At 41.2% G+C, this 22,426-nt stretch overlaps 1 protein-coding gene across 3 annotated transcripts in view; it reads right to left on the bottom strand.

Moving 5' to 3' along the window:
- The window catches only part of PDGFRA (platelet derived growth factor receptor alpha), a 35,790-nt gene that overhangs the window by 4,769 nt on the left and 8,595 nt on the right, over positions 1 to 22,426 (bottom strand). For all 3 annotated transcript variants that reach the window (XM_065836594.2, XM_065836593.2, XM_071807501.1), the window contains exons 3-21: positions 21,560 to 21,874; positions 18,282 to 18,545; positions 17,427 to 17,557; positions 15,908 to 16,079; positions 15,615 to 15,804; positions 14,979 to 15,094; positions 14,375 to 14,501; positions 13,187 to 13,380; positions 12,733 to 12,827; positions 12,490 to 12,622; positions 8,419 to 8,523; positions 7,612 to 7,722; positions 7,188 to 7,341; positions 5,959 to 6,125; positions 4,688 to 4,803; positions 4,019 to 4,141; positions 3,300 to 3,411; positions 791 to 890; positions 564 to 669 (exon numbers count right to left, since the gene is read on the bottom strand). In XM_065836594.2, the coding sequence (XP_065692666.2) occupies positions 564 to 669; positions 791 to 890; positions 3,300 to 3,411; positions 4,019 to 4,141; positions 4,688 to 4,803; positions 5,959 to 6,125; positions 7,188 to 7,341; positions 7,612 to 7,722; positions 8,419 to 8,523; positions 12,490 to 12,622; positions 12,733 to 12,827; positions 13,187 to 13,380; positions 14,375 to 14,501; positions 14,979 to 15,094; positions 15,615 to 15,804; positions 15,908 to 16,079; positions 17,427 to 17,557; positions 18,282 to 18,545; positions 21,560 to 21,874 (2,831 nt within the window). The remainder of the gene's footprint in view (positions 1 to 563; positions 670 to 790; positions 891 to 3,299; positions 3,412 to 4,018; positions 4,142 to 4,687; positions 4,804 to 5,958; positions 6,126 to 7,187; positions 7,342 to 7,611; positions 7,723 to 8,418; positions 8,524 to 12,489; positions 12,623 to 12,732; positions 12,828 to 13,186; positions 13,381 to 14,374; positions 14,502 to 14,978; positions 15,095 to 15,614; positions 15,805 to 15,907; positions 16,080 to 17,426; positions 17,558 to 18,281; positions 18,546 to 21,559; positions 21,875 to 22,426) is intronic.

The following is a 22,426-nucleotide window of genomic DNA, read 5'->3' as shown; positions in this document are numbered from 1 at the left end:
ACAAACCAGTTTTAGGAGATGCAAGAGTGAGTGTGGCAGCACAGAGCAGGCAAATGGATGTGAAAAAGGGGCAGGGAGTGGGGGAAAGGAGTGGGGAAAAGGAGTGAAGGTGGGTGGGAGAATGAAACACTGAATTATGTGGCAGGCAGAACATGTCCAGAGGTATCAGAAATATGAGGGAAAAACTTGCTGGTGTCAGGGTTCAAAAAAGGAGATAGGGAGATTGTACACATGGACCAAGTTGTCCCCTTTCTAGAATTCTTTCACTGACATGAAAATCCCGTGAAATATATATAAAACTCATTCTCCAGTAGAAACAATGAGCTGGTAGGATTTCATTAGAATTTGGGAGTTCTGCTTCCCAGCTAATACTGCAGAATTGCTTCTCTCGGTGACCTTAGTTTCATTTTCCCTGAACATGCCATGTCCCTCTTCAAATAATGTAATTTGTGTAGGTTAGGGTGTGGCAGTTCAGCGCTCATGGCTCTGACGGCTGGAACAACAGTTATAGTTCCCTTTAAACCAGTATGTAGAAAACACAGAGGCCATTCCCAAGAACAAACCTTTTTGTACTCTCCAGGCAGCAAGCTCTCCACAATTTCACTCAGATGGTAAAAAGAAGGTCTTTTCTCTGGTTCACTGTTCCAGCACTTCACCATGATCTCATACCTGCAGATAAGATGGAAACCAATTTATCCAACTGGCAAAGGAAAATGAGTAACCAAACAAAAACTAAAGCCAAAAGTGTCCAGAGACTGGCCATGTGTGGGAAAGCCAAATGCACACATACACTTCATTGGTAGCGTGATCGGGTTTGGCCATTCGGTATCCACTCTTGATCTTATTGTAGAAAGTAGAATCAACCATCATGCCAGGATATGGTGTGCCACCTACAGGTAAAAGTGAAGAAAAATATTATTCTATACTAGACTATCCATGCAGAGCTCCCAAATACTGTCTTGCCGTTCATGTCAAAAAGTGTTAACTCTATAATTTGACATGCCAACAAAATTAATATCCCCTAGCCAGTGTTTCACATCAGAGCTATTGTCTTGGCCACATTAAGCCCTGACATGAAATGTTGGCTAGGAAAGATTGAAGTGGTTACTACCCAGAAAAAAAAAAAAAAAGGCCATTTGTGGTGTTAATAGAGTATGTTGAGGGAGCAGAGAGGCTGGATAATACCTAAATCAGGTCATTAGCCTGCAGTCAATAGACCTGAGATCACGGTTCTGCTCTGCCACTGACTTTCTGTGCCACCTTGGGCAAGACACTTGCTCTGTCCGGTTTTAGTGCCTTTGGGACCTGTAAGACAGCTGAGAGTCAAATGGCCCAAGTCATCCACCTCATCTCAGCCGTGAGGCCAGAGCCTTGCTGTGAGTCTGGCTCCACCATAGCCAAGTCTTCCCAAATGAGCAACCAGCTTTGGACAACAGCTAATGTATTGGTTGCATGGGTTATTGAAAAGTTGGGGCTCAGCTGCTGCACTGACAGGTTAAGTGACCATTTGGGGCTGCAGCATATAGACATTAGAGCAATTGTGCTCAGTTGTCACTGACATGTAAAAGGACCATTCAAGCTGAAGTCAGTGTTGCATATAGATATCAGAGCAATTGTGCTCAGTTGTCACTGACATGTAAAAGGACCATTCAAGCTGAAGTCAGTGTTGCAGCAAGATGTCAAAGTTGACCTGCTTAATAAACACCACCGAGGACTTGTTTTGCTTTCTGAGAAAGAGCAGCTTTCTCAGGCAGAGGAGGCATACCATAATATTACTCCAGAAACCCCAGCCCTTTCAAAAGCAGGATTTTCGCCTAAAACTGCGCTTCAGAACCTTCCTTACAGGTAGGGCAGTGAAGCACAGGCTTAGCTGTGCCTTAGCTCCTGAGCTATCCCATGGCACTCCCGTACCTCCCAAGGATGCTGGTGAATGGATATTTTCAGGATCTAAGGAAGCCCAGAGACTACAGTAAACCATACCATAAAGAGTGGCACAACTACTGTTTTCTGAGAAGTAGCTGTATTACAACTTATTCTAGAAAATAAAATTAGGCTTGGACTTGTAGTGGGGCAGTAGCAGATACCATACAGGCATGATTAACTCTGCTCAGAGTAGATCTGGGCAATACACACTCACTGAAGCAGGCCAGCCACCCGCACAGGACCCTCATTAATCAGGCGGAGGAAAGAGCCAGGCTGCTCCCAGCTGGGAACTGTATATTGTCTGTAACTGCTATACATTGTCATAACCACTTTATGCTGCCATAAACCAACCGTGTGAACAGTGCTGACCTGGAAATGAGAAATCAGCATCCCAGAAGACTGACATTTGTTTTCTTTCTGTAATGGGACTAAGACAGGCTCTTTCGAAATGTGCATGAAGAGACTGTTTCAAACCAGCCACTGGGCAGAGCTGCAGCCCAAGCACCCCATTGCAAGGGAGAAGCATTATCTTTCTCGTATTATAACAGCTAAAAAATCCACCCTGGCCTGGCACACCAATACTTCAACCCTATTGTCCTGGTTTTGTTAAAAAACAAGTTTCTCTTTTAGTGAATTTGCCTGTCAGCTAAAGCCTTCATATTAGCTGCATTTTCCTGGAGAACCAGACACATGTTTTGGTAAACATAGCAATGGAATGCAAACTTATTGATAAGCACAGATGGACATCTCGCGAGAGGGGCAACAAGAAACCAGTGACCAAGAGACTGACCAACGGTGTATAACATTCCATTCACGTGAATACTTCATATAAAAGTGGGAGATCACGAGATCTCGTCCCTTTGCCCTTTTTCCTTCCCTTCTGCTTATGGTTGACATTAGGAGAGGACCTTGCTGGTTGTCCCTGCGAACTGAGGCCTAGTGAGAGGCTGAATCCAGCTTCGGTTGTCTAGAGAGTCTAATCCAGGACTTTGGGTGCCGGCTCTGCAGTTGCTGAGACTTACAAGATTGGTTTTGTATATTTTGTATTATTTTCTCTATTCTTATCAGTAGCATTAGTAAAACATTTCCAACTCTCTTCTCTCTGTCCTTCTTTCCCTCCCAATTACCTGTCCTGAGTGGAAGGGGGGAGAGGGAGGGGCAACAGGGGGAAGTGGGGGGGAGAGGAGGTTAACAATACATCTGCCAGGGTTTGATTGTCACCCCGCAGTCTAAACCCTCGACACCTATATAGAAGGATAACTAACAGTTAATTTCACACGTATATTTTTACTATACAATTTGAAATACTTTATGTAGAACAGCTCAAACTGAAAAAGCTTAATCAGTACACATAAGAAAGAGTTCACAGTACATACCAAGAGAAAATATTTCCCACAGCAGAATGCCATAAGACCAGACATCACTTAATGTTGTGTACAGATTGTCAAAAATGCTTTCAGGTGCCATCCATTTTACTGGGAGGAAAGTCTGTAGCAAAAAGAAAGAAACCCCAAACCACACAGATTAGTTATTAAATAAATGCTTTACATTACAACTGTTGTATGATAGCCAGGATTAACTTCTCTCTAACCAGAAAACTTGTGCTAACCTGGCTCGCGTGTATTTTTAATTCCATATAACACAGAGGTAGCAGTACTATAAGGAATGCTACTATTTGCTCCCCACAAAAACTAAGCCGTAACTGTATTCATTTTACTACTAGCAAAAAACAGGCTGATTAAAAGTATGATACAAAATCTGGCACTGCCCATCTAGGTCTGATACGTCATTGACTGATGTGTCACTACTCTACATATCATAGCAACAGTTCCTTAATAATTTATCCAGTCAAAAACTTGTCAGTTTAAATGTAAGTCTGTGAAACACTAAGTGTGGCCAAGTGCTTTTCAGCTGTAAAGCAGAAGTAGGAAATTAACAGGAATTAATGAACTGAAGAAAAATTATTCTGAGGAGCATTCATCCCAACTGTCAATTAGTGTAACCAACACTGAATGGCAAGAACATTAAACAGCATTTAAAACTGACACTTCTCATTTCAGTTAAAGCAGAGCTCAGGAGATTACAAAGTACATACACTGCCCTTGGAGACATAGTTGGCATCATGCATGATGTCTCTAGCCAGCCCGAAGTCACAGATCTTCACAATTTTTCCTTGAGCGAGGAGGACATTACGAGCTGCCAAGTCACGGTGCACACACTGTACGGAGAAAAATTAAGTTGTTCAATGATGTGCTAATTCCACAAGGGTCATTTCTCTTACAAAGATCCCTTGAAAATGTCTGTTGACTTTCTGGACACAGTCTTGATAAGACTTTCTGCTGAACAGGCACCTGTACTGCCCCACTAACAGGGACAGAGAGGCACCAGTGCTCAGAACCAGTGAGGTCTCATCTGGATGCACTACAATGGGGTGGAAATAAAAGTGATTCCACCCTTTCCCCTCCTACCCATCATGTAGTAATGATACATCTATGTTTCTCACCATGCTGGCCTGTAGCTGTATGGGGTCTCCACCCAGACCCTGCCTAGATCCACCACTATCTCTGGCACGCTCACTTCATGAGAAGTGCTTGATTTTTCCACCATGGTTCTCTCAGCTTCCAAGTAAGAGAGGAAGCTGTCTACAGCCTCAGAAAAAAATTTACATTGTGTCCTGTATTCAAAATCTAAATTGAAACCCATAGTTGGAGATTGAGATGTTTTTGCACTTTCTTACATTTTACTTACTCTTTTATTTACTTACATTTTTAGAAGCCAAGAATTCCATTCCCCGTGCAACCTGGTAGGTGAAACTCAGCAAATCCAGTAGGCTGAGGCCCTCTGAGCTGTCATCTGAAAGAAGATTTTTGACTTCCGATTCTATTGAAAAAGAGAGAAAAACGTGTTTGTGCTGTGGAGTGTGAAAGCAGCATTCATTTCTCCCTACCTATCATGATTCTGAGCTGATGACTTTAACGGAATACCATGACAAAACCAGCCTTTTCATAATAACTAACCACTTCTAGTGTCTACATCAGTCACTGACACATACTGCATTCTTAAAAACACACAGAATTAAATATAAGTTTTGTTTTTTCTCCTGTCTGTATACTGTATTTCTTTTTTCCCAGAAAACTGCAGGAAAGGGTGAAGTTAAAAAGGTCCACTGAAGTCTTATAAAGGTTGTTTATAATACTCAGCATGTGGTACAAAAACATTTATTTAGAGGTGGTGCCTTCATTAGATTTTTGTGCATGCATGTACATTCTTATCCGTTTACTTTTGCTGAACACTGTTATGTTTCCCAGCAAGTATTCACTGGGATTCATCCAATACCAGCAAAAAGGGTCAGGAATTCTATGGCAACAGTTCTAATTTTTTTATGAAAGATGTCAGCAAAAAAACAGTCAAAATCCAGTGATTCATTTACCCCGGCTGTCCTAGAGTACAATATGAGTACATTAGTCTGCCATGTAAATCTGGGACTGGATATGGTTCAGTTTCCGAGGCCTACAGGCAGAAGTGATGGTGCCTATTTTTAAAGTAAAGCATATTTGGTGTCTGAGCACAGGGCCAGGGAATGGGAGACGACTTCATTATCTTCATTACATAATCCAGGAAAGTATTTGGGAGTGTTCTGAATTTGGTGAGTGTCAGTTAACATGAAATGTAAGTGGAAACAGAACAATATAAATTACTATTATTATTATTTATTGCTATAACTCAAAATCTTGCCAGCTACAAGACTGATAAAATTGCTGCCTCCAAAGGTTGCCTGCAGCCCCATGGCAGGAGACAGCCCTCAGCACTTCAGAGCAGAAGCAAACACAACTGGAGCCCTTCTGCTTCGGGAACAGGCACTCCGGAGCATGGTGAACATCACAAGCACAAGTTTTTAGCTTCTAGCTTATACTTATATGCTTGCAGAACACAGCTGAGCAGTTTATCTCCATATGGAGGGCAAAAATAAAACACGCATTTATACAATAATTATTTGTATTAGTGATGTATGCAGAAGGGACAGTTCTACATTACCTGACACAGATTTCTTCTTATATGAAGCAGGCCGATCATATACAGACCTCTGAATATCAGAGTATTTAGATCCCTCCTTCCTTTCCAGCATTGGCACATACTGAGTGGTATCAGCTTGTTTCATGTCCATGTATTCTCCAGTGTTTTCAAATGATAATATCACATAACTGAAAATGGAAAAAAAATATGGGTGTATCAGCTAGTATTGCCTTGGTAACTTCCCTGCCAGAGCGTCTTGTAGATCTGACAGTTCTCTTCTGGTGTATAATTGTATTGCTGTGGAATATAAGAGCTGGTATCTTGATAGGGAATACATAAAGATCACGTATTACAACATCACCATGTATTCTCACATATTAGTACATGTTACCATGTATCATTGCAGTCAAACACAAGTTCTTCAAACTCATCCTTTTGCAAATAGTCAGGTATGTAAACACATATTGTCTAAGTTCTTAAAATCTCACTGAATTCAAGTATTACTATCTAGGGATTTTAGTTCAAGGTGCTCCAAATGACAGATGCAATTTATTCACCTAGACAGCAACAAATCCAGTCCTGCTGAACAAATACATGCTCAGATGAACAGTCCTGGCTGTATCCAGCTACCCAGTCAGTTGATCTATCTGCCTGAGTGATTTTTTGAAGGAGTCTCTGTTCACCTTCTAAATCCTGGCTAACTTCATGACATTATTTTGTTGCTGAATGTATGACAACACACTTCCTCCACTATCATCTGGAAAAAGCTTTGGGATGAACCTTAACCATAAGGAAATTACTGAGACTGAGCTTGGAGAACAAACTCTGCCAGGTTGTTTGAAGGGAAGGAGTTTTAGACAGTGGGAATTCCTCAAGCAGGGAAACAAGGAAACCAGGTAGTCGTGCTTTATTTTTAAAACTCGGGTGGGTAGAAGCAAAAGGATGTTTTTAGAGAAAAGAGGAACACTGGACTATGCTTTATTAATAGAAATGATCTTTGGGACCTCAGGATGTCTATGGAGAACCCACTGTGGTCCTGGGACTGCAGGCATCACTACAGAGGAGAAACATGGATCTAGAACACGTCAGGGAGACTGAACAAAAAGTGCTGAAACATTGCCATACCTCTGAAACCTAATAAATAAAAGTTCAAAGAATTAGAGAGGGTTCTAAACCAATGAATGAGAGGAATGGAGTAAGGCTTAGTAATGATATTTCCTTAAATTGTAAGTATTTTTTTTTCCCCTCACCTTCTGGTGTTTTCATCAGCTGGGTTCATCCCAAAGATATCCAGATCTTTCTTTGGCTTCTCTGGGTGTCGGCTCAGGAAATTGTCCCTGTTCTTATGCAGATAGTTCACCAAATCACCATAAAAGCAGTATTCAGTGATGATGTAAATAGGACCTGATGAAATAAAGCAAAATACTGCACTGATGAGTATTTAAAATAAATACTCCAAAAATAGCAGAAAATAGAATATAAAACATTAAAAGTATTGTGGGTTAATACATTTTTGTTTACTAAGTTATGACTGCAACTGCTACCAAATGTCAAGTAGGTTTGTGAAAACTTTTGTTTAAATTTGTTGTTAAATCCCTTTTTTGAAATTTGTGTGCTCGTTAAACAGTGAACAATGGCTCCACAGCAAACCTCCATTTTGTCAGCCAAACCCACCTGATTTTGTACAAGCTCCAAGCAGATTCACAATATTCAGGTGGGGGCCGAGATGCGTCATTATCTTCAGTTCAGACATAAGCGCCTGTTTTTCACTGGATCTAGCTGTAGCTGTTGAAAAAAAACACACCAGCCATTCAGTGAGAGCAATCACCTTTTTCACAATAACAATTTCTCCTTTCCTGCCACATTAAAGCATTGCTACCATGGGTTCTTGCAGACAACCATGTCCTCTACTTGACAAGGGTCTTTCTTAAGACTTGCAGAGGAGTCACAAATCACTAATAAATGACTCATCTGATGCAGCTCAGTAGCTGACCCAGCCTGTCTGTCCCTCTCCAGGGGTACAGTGGATTGCCCAAGTAGCACAGAGGCACTTTACAAGCTGCCAGTTTCAACACAAGAAAACTCCTCATGGCTGCTCCAGAATTACTGCATCAGATTCTCAGCTCATGAACTGGGAAATCTTCAGTAAACTTAAGATTCTCACAATTCCTCCTTTATTGTATGGTTTTCAGTTTTTTTATAAGCATTCATGGTTATTTCGTGTTTTTCTGAACTTGCTGAATTATTGTGACTGCTACAGTCCATACAGCTAAAAACAAACTTTGGATGTTTTCAGAAGCCTGGATACTTTCAGTCTTGAAATACGATGAAGTAATTTAAAGCATATTTTCAAATTTCATTCATTCCACCGTTCATTTTCAGCTTCAGATATGTAGAATCTATCTATACACAGTCAGTGCTCAAATAACCCTGTGGGAAAATGCCCTACCTAGCTTGGAAAATGGAACCGCAACAACTTACGTTTCAGCATTTTCACAGCTACTTTCATCACTGGCTGAGAGCGACTCAATCCATAAGCAGTTCCTTCAACTACTTTTCCAAATGCTCCAGAACCAAGGATTCGACCTGAACACAAGGGAAAGCATTATTTATTTCAGAAAGGAACAGCAGTTTCACTTGCTTCCTGCTGCCATTCATCCGTAGATTGTTCATTATTATTACTGCTGTTAAGCAGAAAAGGTAAATATATTTTAAAGAAATCCTGTCATTAAGTGCAATGCTCGAATAAAAACAAGTAGGCAAACATCAGGAGCACATCTGCAGATGGGAGCTTGTAGGAAAGGGATTCTGAGAAACAGCTCAACTCATTCAAATTTGTCTCCCACTCTGCCCTGCCACCCTCATTTTATCCTTTCTCAACACTGATTCTCCTCTGATTAAGTGGACTTCTCTGCCTCAGTCAGAGCCTGACTACAGTACACTTGTGCCCTAAAAAATCTGAATTGAACTCCTTAGATGTTATTTCAATGTTGTTACATCGGTGCTGGATACTTGTAGCAGTAAGATAGACTGAAGCGCGTCAGCAGCGCGTTTAGAAACAGGCAGGACATCAGTGTTCTGCACAAAGCTGAAATACATGTTGGTCACATATGGGGGGAAACTTCTCTGAAGTTTAATGTACAAGTGTGCTTCATATGCTTGAATAAGTTTTATTGCAAATTTCCAAGTGCTGTAACAAAATGGCTAATGTTTATGCACACTTTACTCTTCCCACAAATCAATTTAGACAAAAACTTTGGATTATCATATCCTGTATCCTGACATTGATACAGTATGCAAAAGAATTGTGTGCAGATTGAGTGAAATTTTAGAGAAATATGAACTGCACAAATATACTCCAAGATATTATATTTCATAAGTTCCATATTGCAAAGCAAGTTCATTAAGGCAACGCTTGCTCAGTGAACAAACCCATATATGAGGTCCAGATGCCAGGATATTTTCATATTCCTGACAAGATCTATATTTTATTTTATGTTACTTTTATCTTCCAGCACAGGAAGACTGAGTAGTGATTTTTACTGTGGAGATATACAGCATTTTGTCTTGTACATTTGTCTGCAGTTTGAACTTGCCACCATTTACACTTCTGAAGGTGCTATCTGGCATGCAATGCCATGTGTTTCTGTTATCCCCTAGCTACAGCTCACACTTTTATTGTATACACACTTTTAAAAGAAAATTTCCAGCCAAATGATATTTACATCATTAGCAAGCACAAGAAATGGTTAAAGCATGCTTAGCTGAGTTAACACTGAAGAACTTCTCCAAGACTATGACAGCATAGTTTGTCATGCACACAAAAACTATGCAATTTCTTTTCAAGATTCCTGTGCTCCAAAGGTTATCCTTCCCAGTCAGGATGTGAGAAAGCTTCCCACTAAATTTCCAGCTAATTCAAACAACCTGGGTCTGAAATTTGGCCACTGAAACTCTTCAGACCAAAGGTCTGGGAGCCACATGGCAGGATGCAGCCCTTCAGAATGTGACGGCATTTGCTGATGCTCCTTGATCTTCTTGTCTTCACAAGCCAATTCTTCCCCAAACCATATTGTCGGCTGAGCACGAGGCGCACATCTCCCTCTCCATCACCTCTGCTGAGCTGGGGTGCATGTGGAGACGGTGCAAGCTCTTCCGGAGCGGTTGATAGTGAGCTCTGTGCTTTCCCCTTTTTCACCGCTCTCCAGAGACATAGCCCAAGCCCCATATGTTTGACACTTCAAATTTGGAGCCAGGAGGGAGCTAACTGCTTAAGAGCTGGAAGCATCTGTAATGCCATCACATTCTTGATGTCGAGGCTTTCAGTGGAGCCCAAAATTTTAACATGTGTTTATACCTCCCCAAGCGAGGGATTGTGCTTGGGGGGCAAGAGCTATTTCGGCCTCTGTACCCATCCACAGAGCCTATCTGCTGAGACTGTCAGAGAGGTGCTGGTTTTCTGCTCAAGAAGACACAAATACGAAGGTGAAGTCTGCAAATTGAGATACTTCTTTGGCTAAAATTGAACTGGGATGATCAGTCCACCCCAAATTAAACCGTAACTCTCTTGGTCTATGTCAAAAGCCAAACAAGTCACAAGCTTTATAGTCCACATAGAGTTCCTAGACTCATGAGAAATTAGGCACCACATCCTTAAACACTGTGTAACTTGTATCTTGCCTTTTGCAAATGAGTATGGGTCTGATTCTGTGTCAGGCCAGCATTTCATTTTATTAAGGCCAACAGGACAAATGGGTGGCTTGCTGGGAAGTAATAGGAGCAATTCTGCCACAGTCTGCAGCCACCCCAAGATCCTGAGAAATGACAGCACTCAGACCCCACTCCTCAAAAGACCATCTCAGCTGAAGGAGAAGGTCCAGCTCCTGCTGGGACCTTGCTGCTCATCAGCAGAGCCAGGAGAAGACAGTGGCAAGCAAGCAGCGCACTGTGATATTGCATTTCTCATTCTGTTACACATCTCCTAGTCTTGTGCTGGCTGCCGGGTGCTCTGAACAACAGAGCACTACACACATTGTGCAGAAGTGATAGCAATGGGAAATTTGCAGCATAACCCAAATTTATCAATTGGAACTCCAGCCAGCCAACATTCAGAGTTGGCATTTAACACAGAATTGCACTCCAGGCACTACTAGCTGGAAAAAACAAATAAATGCCAGCTGGCTTACACAGCTAGGATGGGAAATGCTCATCTAGCTGAGCCAAAATGAGTTTGTATCCTGCTTCAGAGCCTCCCTGAGCTAAAGGTGTAATTATTTTCCTGTCATCTCCCACTCAGATAAGAGAAACCCCACACAAACCAGAATTATCAACCCTAGAAACATAAGAGGTGCCCACCAGCAAGCATTTCATATGGCATGGCTGCCAGTGGGTAAATGTTAACCGTGTCAAGAAGAGCGCTTGTGCAATCCAGATCACTAAAAGGACATGTAGTGTTAGTTTTTAAAGCACTGACTATCCTGAATGTGCTTGTAAACATGAAGACATCAAAGTAGGCTGGTCCTGTTGAGTCAGAGGGAGACAAAGTCACAGTGGTGATCTGTTAACAACTCAGATCTGAGAAATCCTATTTAGGCATATAATTAAAGTCTGAGTTGTAATAAAATAATTCAATTAAATATCCACCCTCCTCTAGTTTTCAATTAGCAACATGAATTTAATTAAAGGATATCATTCCTGAAACAGAAATTTTTGTGCTTCTTCTTTCAAGAATTAACATCAATTCTTCCTTTCTGATGGGGGAAAGAGAACTACAGCAGGGGAGTATGTTTCTTGAAATATATCAATCAAAAAACATATTTCAACTTCCTCTCTTGTGTTTTGTGATACAACTTGGTGCCCAGATACCTCCAAGAGAAGGAAGCCTCGTAATTTAAAGCACTATCTGGATAGAACGTTAAAATTGTCTATAATCAATACACTTTCAATTGATACAAATGACAGATTGGGCCATCCTCGAAGAAGTAATTACAAGTGAATTCTGTATGAACTCCAATGCAGGAATAGCAAGGCAAGAAAGCAGAAGGGGAAGGAACAAGTACAGTAGCCACAAAAATAAGTTATGCAGTTGCTCAGCACTGATATGTACACAGTGTGGATTAATAATTTTTAAAATATTTTTTATAAAACTACATAACTACTTGCAGATTTCCCTTGGCCTCTGCACATAAATATAGAAATATCTTGCAAATAAAAATGCTGGTGCACTTCTTGTGACTGCCTCAGCAGTAGTGAATGTTGAAGAGGGCATTCAGTGCTGGGACAGGCCCCCTAAGCCACGTGAAGCTGGGAACTGCACACAAGGCATGTGGAGGAGAGCTGGAATGGAGGTCCAGAAGACACTGACACAAGGACCTCAAGGCTGACACCACTGGAGAAGAGGATGCTGAAGGAGAAATGAGAAGAACAGACAGATACATAGGCTCTGGACATCATGACCACAATCACAAATCCCAGTAGCACAGATCTCAGAGTTGTCCTTGATCGTCCTTCTCCCCAGAGAAGGATGAGATTAGTTCCTTAGAGGAAACTTACCAAGCACTAACCCGTCTCGAGGAAACTCCCATCTGGAATCATAAGGCAATTGCATTGGGTCCACATAAATGTATTCATGGCCATCAGGGCTGATAGACTCAATGACTCTCCATCTTATCTCATACCTTGGCTTCTGTAAAGCACATCGAATGCAAAACCAACCATTAGTCCTGTGCCTGACTCCAGAGCAGATCAGAACCCAGCAGAGCTCAGCATCTAAACTGAAATACTTTTCTGCATTACCTGTTTCCATATGATGACCAGGACAATCAGTGAAATTATCACAATCACTAACAGCACTAAGACTGCAGCAGCCACCGTTAATTCTGATCGCAAGGCTGTGGAGCAAAAAGACCATATTTTCCTCCTGAGCCATGAAGAGCATAACATACACACAAGACACCCACCTCCCCTACCATCACAGATCCCATGTCCTGCAGATGTGGCAGGAGTAGTTCCCATGGCTGGTGACTGTGAAGTCTTTCCAAGCCCAGAGCTGCTCTGCCTTCCTGTTTCAAAACCAGAGCTTGTCTAGAAGAACATCCCATAGCCCGTGGCCATAAAATCATAAAATGAATCATGGAACCACATAATAAGTGAAAAACAGATGCACCATAAAGACCTGTAGAATGCCTCAGCCTCAGATGAAGCATCAAACTGGTTGCTGTAATTTCACAGAAGGACAAAGCAAACTCACTGGGAGCCACAAGCTTCAGTTCCCGAGTAACAGCACCAAGGTCATTCCTTGCCACACATCGCACAGCCAGGGTTTCCTCTACCTTCTGGAAGGTCACCTGGCTTTCCACCATGTTTTTCTCGTCCAGGTGGGCTTCCATGTGTATATCAGAGATGTTGTTAGTCAAAAGAGTCCATGAGGTGTCATTGCTGCACCTGCAGAGAAGAATAACAGGGGAAACAGGAGTTGGGCATAGGTATGGATAAAGAAGAGTGAACAGAACAGTAATCACCTTTCCCGATTTCTTCTGACAACAATCGTTTTAAACACCAGAAACACTTAAGAAGACCGCCTCTGTAAAAAGCCTACATCTTTCTTCCCTCAGAATAATTTACCCTAAGATCTTCATTACTGCTGCAACTTTGAGGGCCTGACAATGCAGCCCGGTCTGATATAGATAGATGCCGGTGTCACTATGTATCCCATAGACTTACAGTACTTGATGGACCTCTGTTTCTTCCTGAATCCTTAGTGCTGTACAAGGCTCCCTGGGGCAGGGCTAGGAGGACAACTGTCCCACCAGGCAGCAAAATATTTTAGTACAATGAGAGTGAAGCACACCTGGGAGGTGCCCAGGGCTCCCAGCCTTCTTCCATGCATGGTCTCCCTCTCCCTGGTGTATAACCTCCCAGGGAGAACCCTACCTCCCAGCAGTCACAGAAGGAGCCAGTCTAGAACTAACAACAATTACAGTAATTACTCCAGGTGCCTAAAATACTTTGAAGGTGAAAATTATAACTAGGGGGTAAATAATTACAAGTGGAAATATAGAAGCACACCAGAGTTTTAATGAGGCAGACAGAGCTATCTGTGAAGTGATAAGACCTCCCTGTTTGGAGGGATAGCTACTCCTTGAGATCCTTACTCAAACTGGGACTGTAAAATCTGCTGAGTTTGCTTATTGAACACCAGACTCTTATGAGAGAAACCTCCTGAATTGATGCATTGTGTCTTCTCCTGCAAGATGCAGCAGGAAGGGCACTAACAACCTCTCTTGAAATATTAGCAACCTGCCTCTAAAAAGAAAAAAAAACCATCTATAGCTTACTGGCCACTGATGAGGGAAGCATGGTAGGATAACTAATACTGTGAAGCTAAGTAAGGATGCAACAAGTAATATTTTTATAACAAAGAACCCTCTTTTCTTACTTTTTAATGTCTTTGCAAACCAGCCATTCCACATCAGGAAGCGGAGTCCCCTCTGCCAAGCACCTCACTGTCTGCCCCCCCGCAGAGCCATGGTGGTCGTCCACGAGATCTAAAATCAGGGCTGGAACTGGGAGGGATACAGGAGTTTGTTAAAATACTCATCAGGTTCTGTAAATGCAGCCTGAAATTTCAAACAAACCATGACAGGTATTGTTTGGCTGACATCTTAGCGATGGACAGAGACCTGGACTCATCCAGGAGGTTCTTAATTCCTGTAGGACAGAGCAGATCCTAGGCTAGAGCCACGAAAAGGAAGGGCTGCGGTTATGCCATGTCTTCATGTCACGCTAAATGAGCTATCGTCCCTGCTGTCAGCTGGAATAACTTAGGCAGGAGGATAAAGTTTCTTATTGGCTCAAGGCCAGAGTCAAAGTGAAAACCAGGATCAGGGTACAAGAGCTCCAAGGAGTCAACATGCACGCACTCCTACAGACACTCAGTTTCATGCCTTTCTTGTCTTGTCTCCAGGGAAACAAATGTGTAAGTAGATCAAGACTTGCTGTGTGCCATCAATTCCGGTGGAGAAGGCTTTGGGGCTCCTTACCTTGTATTAGCAAGGAGAAGGTATAGCTTTTAATCTCATCTTCATTTTCAGCAACCAAAGTGTAGTATCCACTGTCTTCTTCCTTGGCCCGGATCAATTTTAATATACTCTGAAACCTGTAAAAATGAGAGGTTTTGCTTGTATTTTAGAGTAGGCATTAAAAAAAAAATTGCTTTGGTGCAATATATAATCTAGGTAAGTGGAGATTATAATGTGGTGACATTTGGCGCTTCTAGGATGCCTGTACACTAAAATAATTATTCAAACAGTAAACTACCAAAACACAACTGAGAAACAGGTCAGCATAGTTACATTTTGCAGGGATCTGACACAGGCCCTGCTGTTATTTGAAATAGCTAGAAGTTATTCGTGTGGAGACATGTTGGAGAGACCAAAGAGGCTTAGCACTCAGAAACCAAGATTTCTACAGTTTGGAGAGGTTGGTGTTAACAAGGGAATAAGAAGAGGCAAATTAGGCATCTCCCTCTTGAGTAGAAAACAAATAAATGATTTTTAAATGCCACTGAAGAAGCAGCAACAAACTGTGGTGAAAAGAGAAAGCAGACCTGTGCGCAGGTTTCTGGGGAAGAAACTCAAGTCAAAATGGTAAAGTAAGGGTCAGGAGAATATTTTTACCTTGTTTCCTGGACTCTGTTTGAACTAGTAACAATCTCAGTAAGATTTTCAATCAGAGTCACGTTATCCTTCAACCAGTACATTTTTGGAGCTGGGTATGCCTGCACATCAACGACAAAATTTTTTACTTCATGTAGATTAACAGCTTCCAGAGGGCTAAACTGAGGCTCCAGGTGAACGAACCCTTTGTCTGTAAATGAAAATGCCTTGCGTAAACAACCCTGTGCAGCATTTTTCAAAAATTGTGTTTTCCAAAATGTTGATAATTTTAGGACACTAAAATCAGACTATACCATGAACTGTAATGACTACTTTCTTATTCTCCTTAACCTCCTTGGTCGCATGCTGAGCGGTACATTCATAATCGCCTGTGTCTTTCACTGATGCCTCAGGAATGGTCAAGGTGTAAACCAGCTTCTGTGATGGGACTTTGATATCATCAAGTTTTATCAAACCTTTTTCTTTCTGTAGTTTGGAGAAGAAAAAACAAAACAAAACAAAACCTTACTTAAGTAACTGAGCTGAAAGCACACCACTGAGGAGCTATGATGCCACTGAAGTGAAAGCACCCATCTAAACCCTGTATGGCAGAACAATTATTTATTCAGTCAAGGATGTATTTTTCAGCCACAGACACAGAAGGTGTGTCTATAAAAATACACCCTTTTCGGGGCAGGCACAGAAGTGTGAGGGCATTGAGAGCTCACAGTTTGTTCACTCAAAACAAAATACCATTCAAAATTTGGTTGAGCAGTCCAAAAGAGTGTTTTATTGCTTAAGCACTACATTTTTCTCAGATATTAAAGCTGTGGGGTTTTAGTTTGAATTTTATTTGTTCATTTCCCATGAAATAGGGTGAATCTTTATCCCCTCCACCAGATAAAAAGTAACCAGTTGCTAGATGCTATGTTCTGTCTGCTCTCAAAACACAAATATTTTATTGGCAAGGAGAAGAGTGCTGCAACTAAAACGATGCTGAGAATGGCAGAGCATGTTATTGTGAGAGGCTGGAATAAAAAATATGCAGGGGGTAGTTTTGAAAGGCGGCATATGGCAAAGATTGTAATGTGTAACCTGGAAAACAGAACAAATCCTTCTCAAATAATTTTTCCTCTTGGGCTTTTAATTTACTTAAATGAAAAGTGGGTTTTGGTGCCACAATTAGATAGTCACTTAAACTACTCCATCCCTTCAGTGACCAGACTTTTTACATGGGATACTCTGAAATTCTCCATTGACCGGGACTGGCTCTAAGCAAGTTTCACTGAATAATACTTTCCACTGCAGATGGATGTTAAGCCTTCTGAGGTTCTTCAGAAGTTTTAAGATTTTCTTACTAGGCAGTTCTCCTTAGTGAGTAATTAGACTGACTGCAATATCATTTTAATTAACATCTGCATAATGAGGAACAACTAAGTCTATGAACCTGAGTCTTTATTATCCTCTATTATGCCAAATAATCCAGGGCTTAAGAGAACCGTTTTAGAGGTTCAGACCTCCAGCAGCAGAGCTCCATGCAGATGTCTGACACATTCCTAGGTGTCTATTTCCACAACATTTATTTTTTGAACCACCACAAGTCCTGAGAGGCAGCATTCCTCCCCTTAGAGAATGGACTCCTAATCACACATCACCTTCCTTTCATGTTTTGCATACTTACTAACAGCAAGCTCTAACTTTTGGGACTTTTTTTTGTGGTAACCTAAGAGCAAAAGAAATTACTTTGTACTATTTTTACAACCCCACCTTATTCCCCAATAAGTAAGTGCAAACATGTAAACAAAATCAAAACAAAATAAAACAAAAAATTACCACTTTCCCAGGGTAATTCCACTGTAAATTAACCACCTCATTGTCAAAGACCACACAAGTTACTACGATGGTCTCGCCTGTTTTGTAGACAGTTTTAAGAGCTTCAATTTCAACTGGCAGCTGTGAAGTAGCTAAGAGAAAAGAGAAAAGAGAAAAGAGACAGAGAGAAGACTTAGTTTGAAACAGTATGCAGTTTTCGCACGGTGTGCTTTCAGGGGGACATTTCTGTTTGACTTCCTCTACTGAGGAATTACCTGGAAAATTCAGTGAAAACGCTACTGATTTATATGGATAGAAACTTGTGTATTTAAAGCATGAAGACTACAGGCATTGAGATCAATTTCACAAAGAATGATCTATCTCAAATTCCCCTGTGAAAAGGCACTTGGTATAAAAGTAACTTCCCATTTTGCTAGTCAGTGAGTCTCTTTGAGAATCCACTGCTGGCCAGTGAAAACCTTGTTTTCAATATATTCAAATAATGATATTTTTCAGACTACCTGAGGTCCTACAATTTGATGCTTCTGGGAGATACCAGTCTTTTAAGTTACGTTTCAGCAAACAGGATGAAAATACATACATTACAGAAGACTTTTCTTGCAACCATTTGGGAGAGGAGATGAAGTTAAGGTCACTTTATTCTCATGAAAATTGTACATAACCACTAAGCAAACTAGCCACTAAATAACTAGCAATACTTCCACAGGAGCAAGGAGCTCATCATCAGGGAAGTATCTGACTTAAACCCGTGATGCTGATGCTAATATGACTCCTACAGTGTGAGGAAAGAGCTGGGCTGAATATATATATATATATATATATTTGTGGGTTTTTTTAATGAATAAAAATAAATACCTCTTAAAATATAGATGAGGAACTCATCGGACTTGAACTCCACACCATTAACCATTGTTTTGCATATATATGAGCCTGCAGGGAAATTCCCTACAAAGCCTTGTTTGCTGTCATAGAAAGCATAGACAGCCTTGTCCAAACTGTTAGTTAAAGTCACTTGAGCACTCGGGTCACTTGTCCGACAAGGGATAACAGTGGGATCACCTTCTTCTACTAGGATGAACTGGTCTTCTGGTATAGAAGGAACAAAAGGCATGTCTGGGTCTGTAAAAAACAAGAGGTAATTAAGTTCTGTCTTGTTTGTAGTAAGTCCACATACAAGAACTGGATATCAATGACTGCTTATAGATTTTAACTGGAATGAGTACAGTTCGTTACTCCACTTTTTCAGAGGTAGGGCATGGTAATTGCATGCAGGGTCTTGGTTTTGTTATTTGATGTGGCATGTAGCAAGGCATTTGACCTAAGTACTGAACGGAAAAAGGCTTGGGATCCTTTAGGATACAGAATAAAAAATACAAAAGATTCCCCACCCCACCCTTGCCCAAAAAAAACCAAAAAAACAAAAAAAAACAAACCACAAAGTATTATTCTCCCCCTTAGATATTCCTACAGTGAGGGCAGAAGGATATTAAGTGATAAAAAGCAAGAAAATCACTACTGAGTGTGAAAACATTCATGCAATTGCTGGGGATGAAAATAAAGATAACCTCATATTATCATAGGCAACTATAAAGATATATGTACAGCAAAGATCTTAGGGAAGAAATTGGACTTGAACATCCTATTTTTATGACACAAGATTTTGCGTTTAGTTACAACATTCACTGCACACAAAAATTATTTAAGAGCCTGCCTTTTATTGGCACAAATCAGTTAGATTTTTTTTTCCTTTGGGTATAGCAGCTGTCCCCTAACCAATATATAAGTATAAGTAGGGGGGGGGGAAATGAGAAGAAATAAAAATCCAAGCACTTTCAATGTCAAAAAGTAGAAATTATTTTTGTCTTGTTTACGTTGAACACCATTAAAGCCATATTTCATCAAAAATTTTACAAGGTACTTATCTTCATGCATTTCTAACATGTCCAACACTACAGCTATGAGACATAGTTAATTATGGTCATAGTATGTGGTTTTCGTAATATGGTATTCAACCAAAAAAACCAAAAGCAAACTAATACCTGGTGGTTTTATTTCTTTTAAAGTCAACAAATTACATGCCAGCTTTCCTATCTGGCCAGTCCAAAGTCTGACTTTAAAACATAATTGTATAACATATCCAGCTTAAAAAGCATAGCCAGCAAATTATCTCTGTTTGGCCATTCAGAATAAACAAATAATCCCTGATAGACTGAAGCTTCTGTGTGAACCTTTGTAATAAAATTTAATAAATCACAATCCAAATCTCTCCAACAATAGACTTTCTGCTGCACTGGCAGGCTCTTTGTAGCAATATTCCAAACACAGCACTCCATCCCAAACACGCTGCCAACTCCATGTATTCATTTTCCCACTGTAATTTAAAACAGAAACAGGATTCACCTACTTTGTTTTTCTGTGTGCTGTTAGCGAAAATAGGATATTGTGTGAAGTCTCAATGTAATCCTCCTTGGCTAAAGTGGGTTACTGCCACCCATTGCCCTCCTAATTCATTGCAGGAAAAACAATTCTAAAGACAAAGTTTATAGTGGAAACAGAAACATTCTCTATAATTTGAAGAAAAGGATATGTTACTGCACATATGACATCTTGATGGTTAGTGAGTGGAAAAAATTACAGGGTGTCTCTGCCCTGCAAATCTGGTAGGCTGATGTCTATAGGCATTTAAAAACCAACCCAAAAAGCCCTCTTGAACAAATTTTCCATCTCTTGCCTTTATATTCCTTCACTGAGTAAGTTACAAGACTGCTTAACACCAACAACATCTTTGGGTGATTTGGTTAGAGCTGTGTGGAAATCAAGATACATGTGCCAAAGCCTGCAGCCCCTGCTGGAGCATCTTCTTGCTTCAAGAATGAATGCAAATACTTTACATTTGTTATGGAAAATGGAGAAAAAGTCTTGGAAGAATCACTGTCCTCAAGTCACACATTCTGAACTGCACAAACTTAATGTCGCTGCCAAATAGCCTTTAAAACAAGTCCCATTAGTGCTTCATGACTTTTTCCTCTTCCACAGTCTTCCTTGCAATTGCAGACATCATCTTCACAACATACTGTATGTTTTCAGGATTATTTGCAATCTTTTCTTCTCTCTTTCCTTTCCTATTCAAAATATTTAATGCAAATCTACTGGCTTGATCTTTCCTGGCCCTGTAGTTGTGCCACTCAATACCCTGAACTCCAGCCAATGTCGAGGAAACATCCAGACGGGGCTTTACACAGGCAATCAGTTGTGGCTCAGCCTCTGGTGCCTATCTCAGCTATGACAACAAAGATCTTCATCCCATGGATAACATGGAAAGCCTTTAAACAGACTTGCAGTCGGAACAAGGGGTAGGAAGGCAAAACAGGGGATAGGTACTTCCAAAAAGAAGGGATGCCATTTTTTCTGAGTCCAACAGGTTTTCCACCACTAAAGAGAAAGGCAGTGCAGGGCCTGGGAAGACTGTGTTTGCTTTGAAAATTACAGGGCACTGCATTGTAGCACCATATTTTTAATCTTGCATCAGACTGGCCAGCAATAACACTTTTCCTTTCACCCTCCCTTGTGACAGTCACTCCCAAGACATCTCAGCTTCTTGTGCTTCCCAGACCCTGTGAACACATGAGCTTTTTCCAATTCTCAGTTCGAGCCTAATTTGGGTTAAGAACAAGATAATGGTCTTCCTCATCTGGCAACTGTTTTAGTGTCAGACATAGCACTGGTTTGGTCAGTACACATCCCAAAACATCCACCCAAGTGACCCCTGAAAGGACTGGAATCGACATTAATCCCCACCTCAGGGCCAGGCAAACCTGAAGGCTGGACATGCTCTCATAGCTGACCAGGTCTACTACCTGGTGATCAGAAGAACTCACTCCTGGAGTTGTGAATTCTTTCCTCTTCTTGAGAACAAAAACTCTTACCAAAAAAGTGAAAACTGGCATAAAGAAAGAGGAACATATTCATAGACTCACAGGGGCTGATCTTGATTTACACTCTAGGAAGCAGCCCTGGGGCCATTTATCTTCCTCTGGCAGCAAATTGTCACCAGAAATACACCTCTTCTTAATATCCACAGTTCAGCCCTCCCACCCAAACTTCCCAATATGGTTGTGGTATCCACCACTTACCAGGCACATAGATGTAGATGTCCTTCCCTTCCACTTCCCCATCCTCCACTTGAGTGTGGTTATAATAGCAAACATACAAGCCCGTATGAGCGGCTGAGGCATTTCCTACTTCAAGCACTGTCACGAAGAGGCCACTGTTGTTTTCCTCATGTCTAATGTCTATCCTGTGGCTTCCCTCAGTCACTGGGTATTGCCAGCTCACTTCGCTGTCTCCGGAGCATTCGAGTGTGAAATTGGAATTCAGCTGTACCACCATTTCATTCCTATTGGGAACAATAGTTGGCAGAGGAAGCTGGCAAAGTGTTACAAACGGTCCTGCGAAAAGACATGAATAAATAGCATATGAACACACAGAAGTGCCTCAGCACAGGATGTGAAAGAAAACCAAGTCGATCCAGAGCAGTTGTTTTTCTGACCATTTCAGACATGTTGATGTCCCCGCAAATTTGTCCTTGTTAAAAGTCAGAGCTTTGCCCAAAGGATGGCAAACGGCTTCACTTTGAAATGCTAAGTGTCTGTTTGCTGACTTCTGTTTGTCAAACCAAGAGGTGAAAGACAGAGGTGAAGTTAGAGATGGCTCCCAATCCACACCTCAACTTCCCAGCCCCAAATGTGGCAACTGCTCTACTACAAACCAGCGAATACCATACCCTGGCTTCTGGGTCATGGGCATCTTACAGGTCCTCGCAGCAATGATCAGGAAAACAACAGTTCTGTCAGCCTTCAAATAAGCTCACAACTGAAAGTTAGAAACCACTTCCCAAGAGCAACACCTGCATTTTACATCTGGCTTCTATTTCTTGCAAAGGGCCAGAGTGGGGGCTTAGATCCAATATTTATGCATCAGGTCTACCTCTAGCCAAAATG

This window comes from Patagioenas fasciata, chromosome 4 (assembly GCF_037038585.1).
Source record: "Patagioenas fasciata isolate bPatFas1 chromosome 4, bPatFas1.hap1, whole genome shotgun sequence".
Lineage (NCBI taxonomy): Eukaryota > Metazoa > Chordata > Aves > Columbiformes > Columbidae > Patagioenas > Patagioenas fasciata.
Note: the sequence above shows the minus strand (reverse complement) of the source record. Positions and strands in the feature narration are given on the sequence as shown.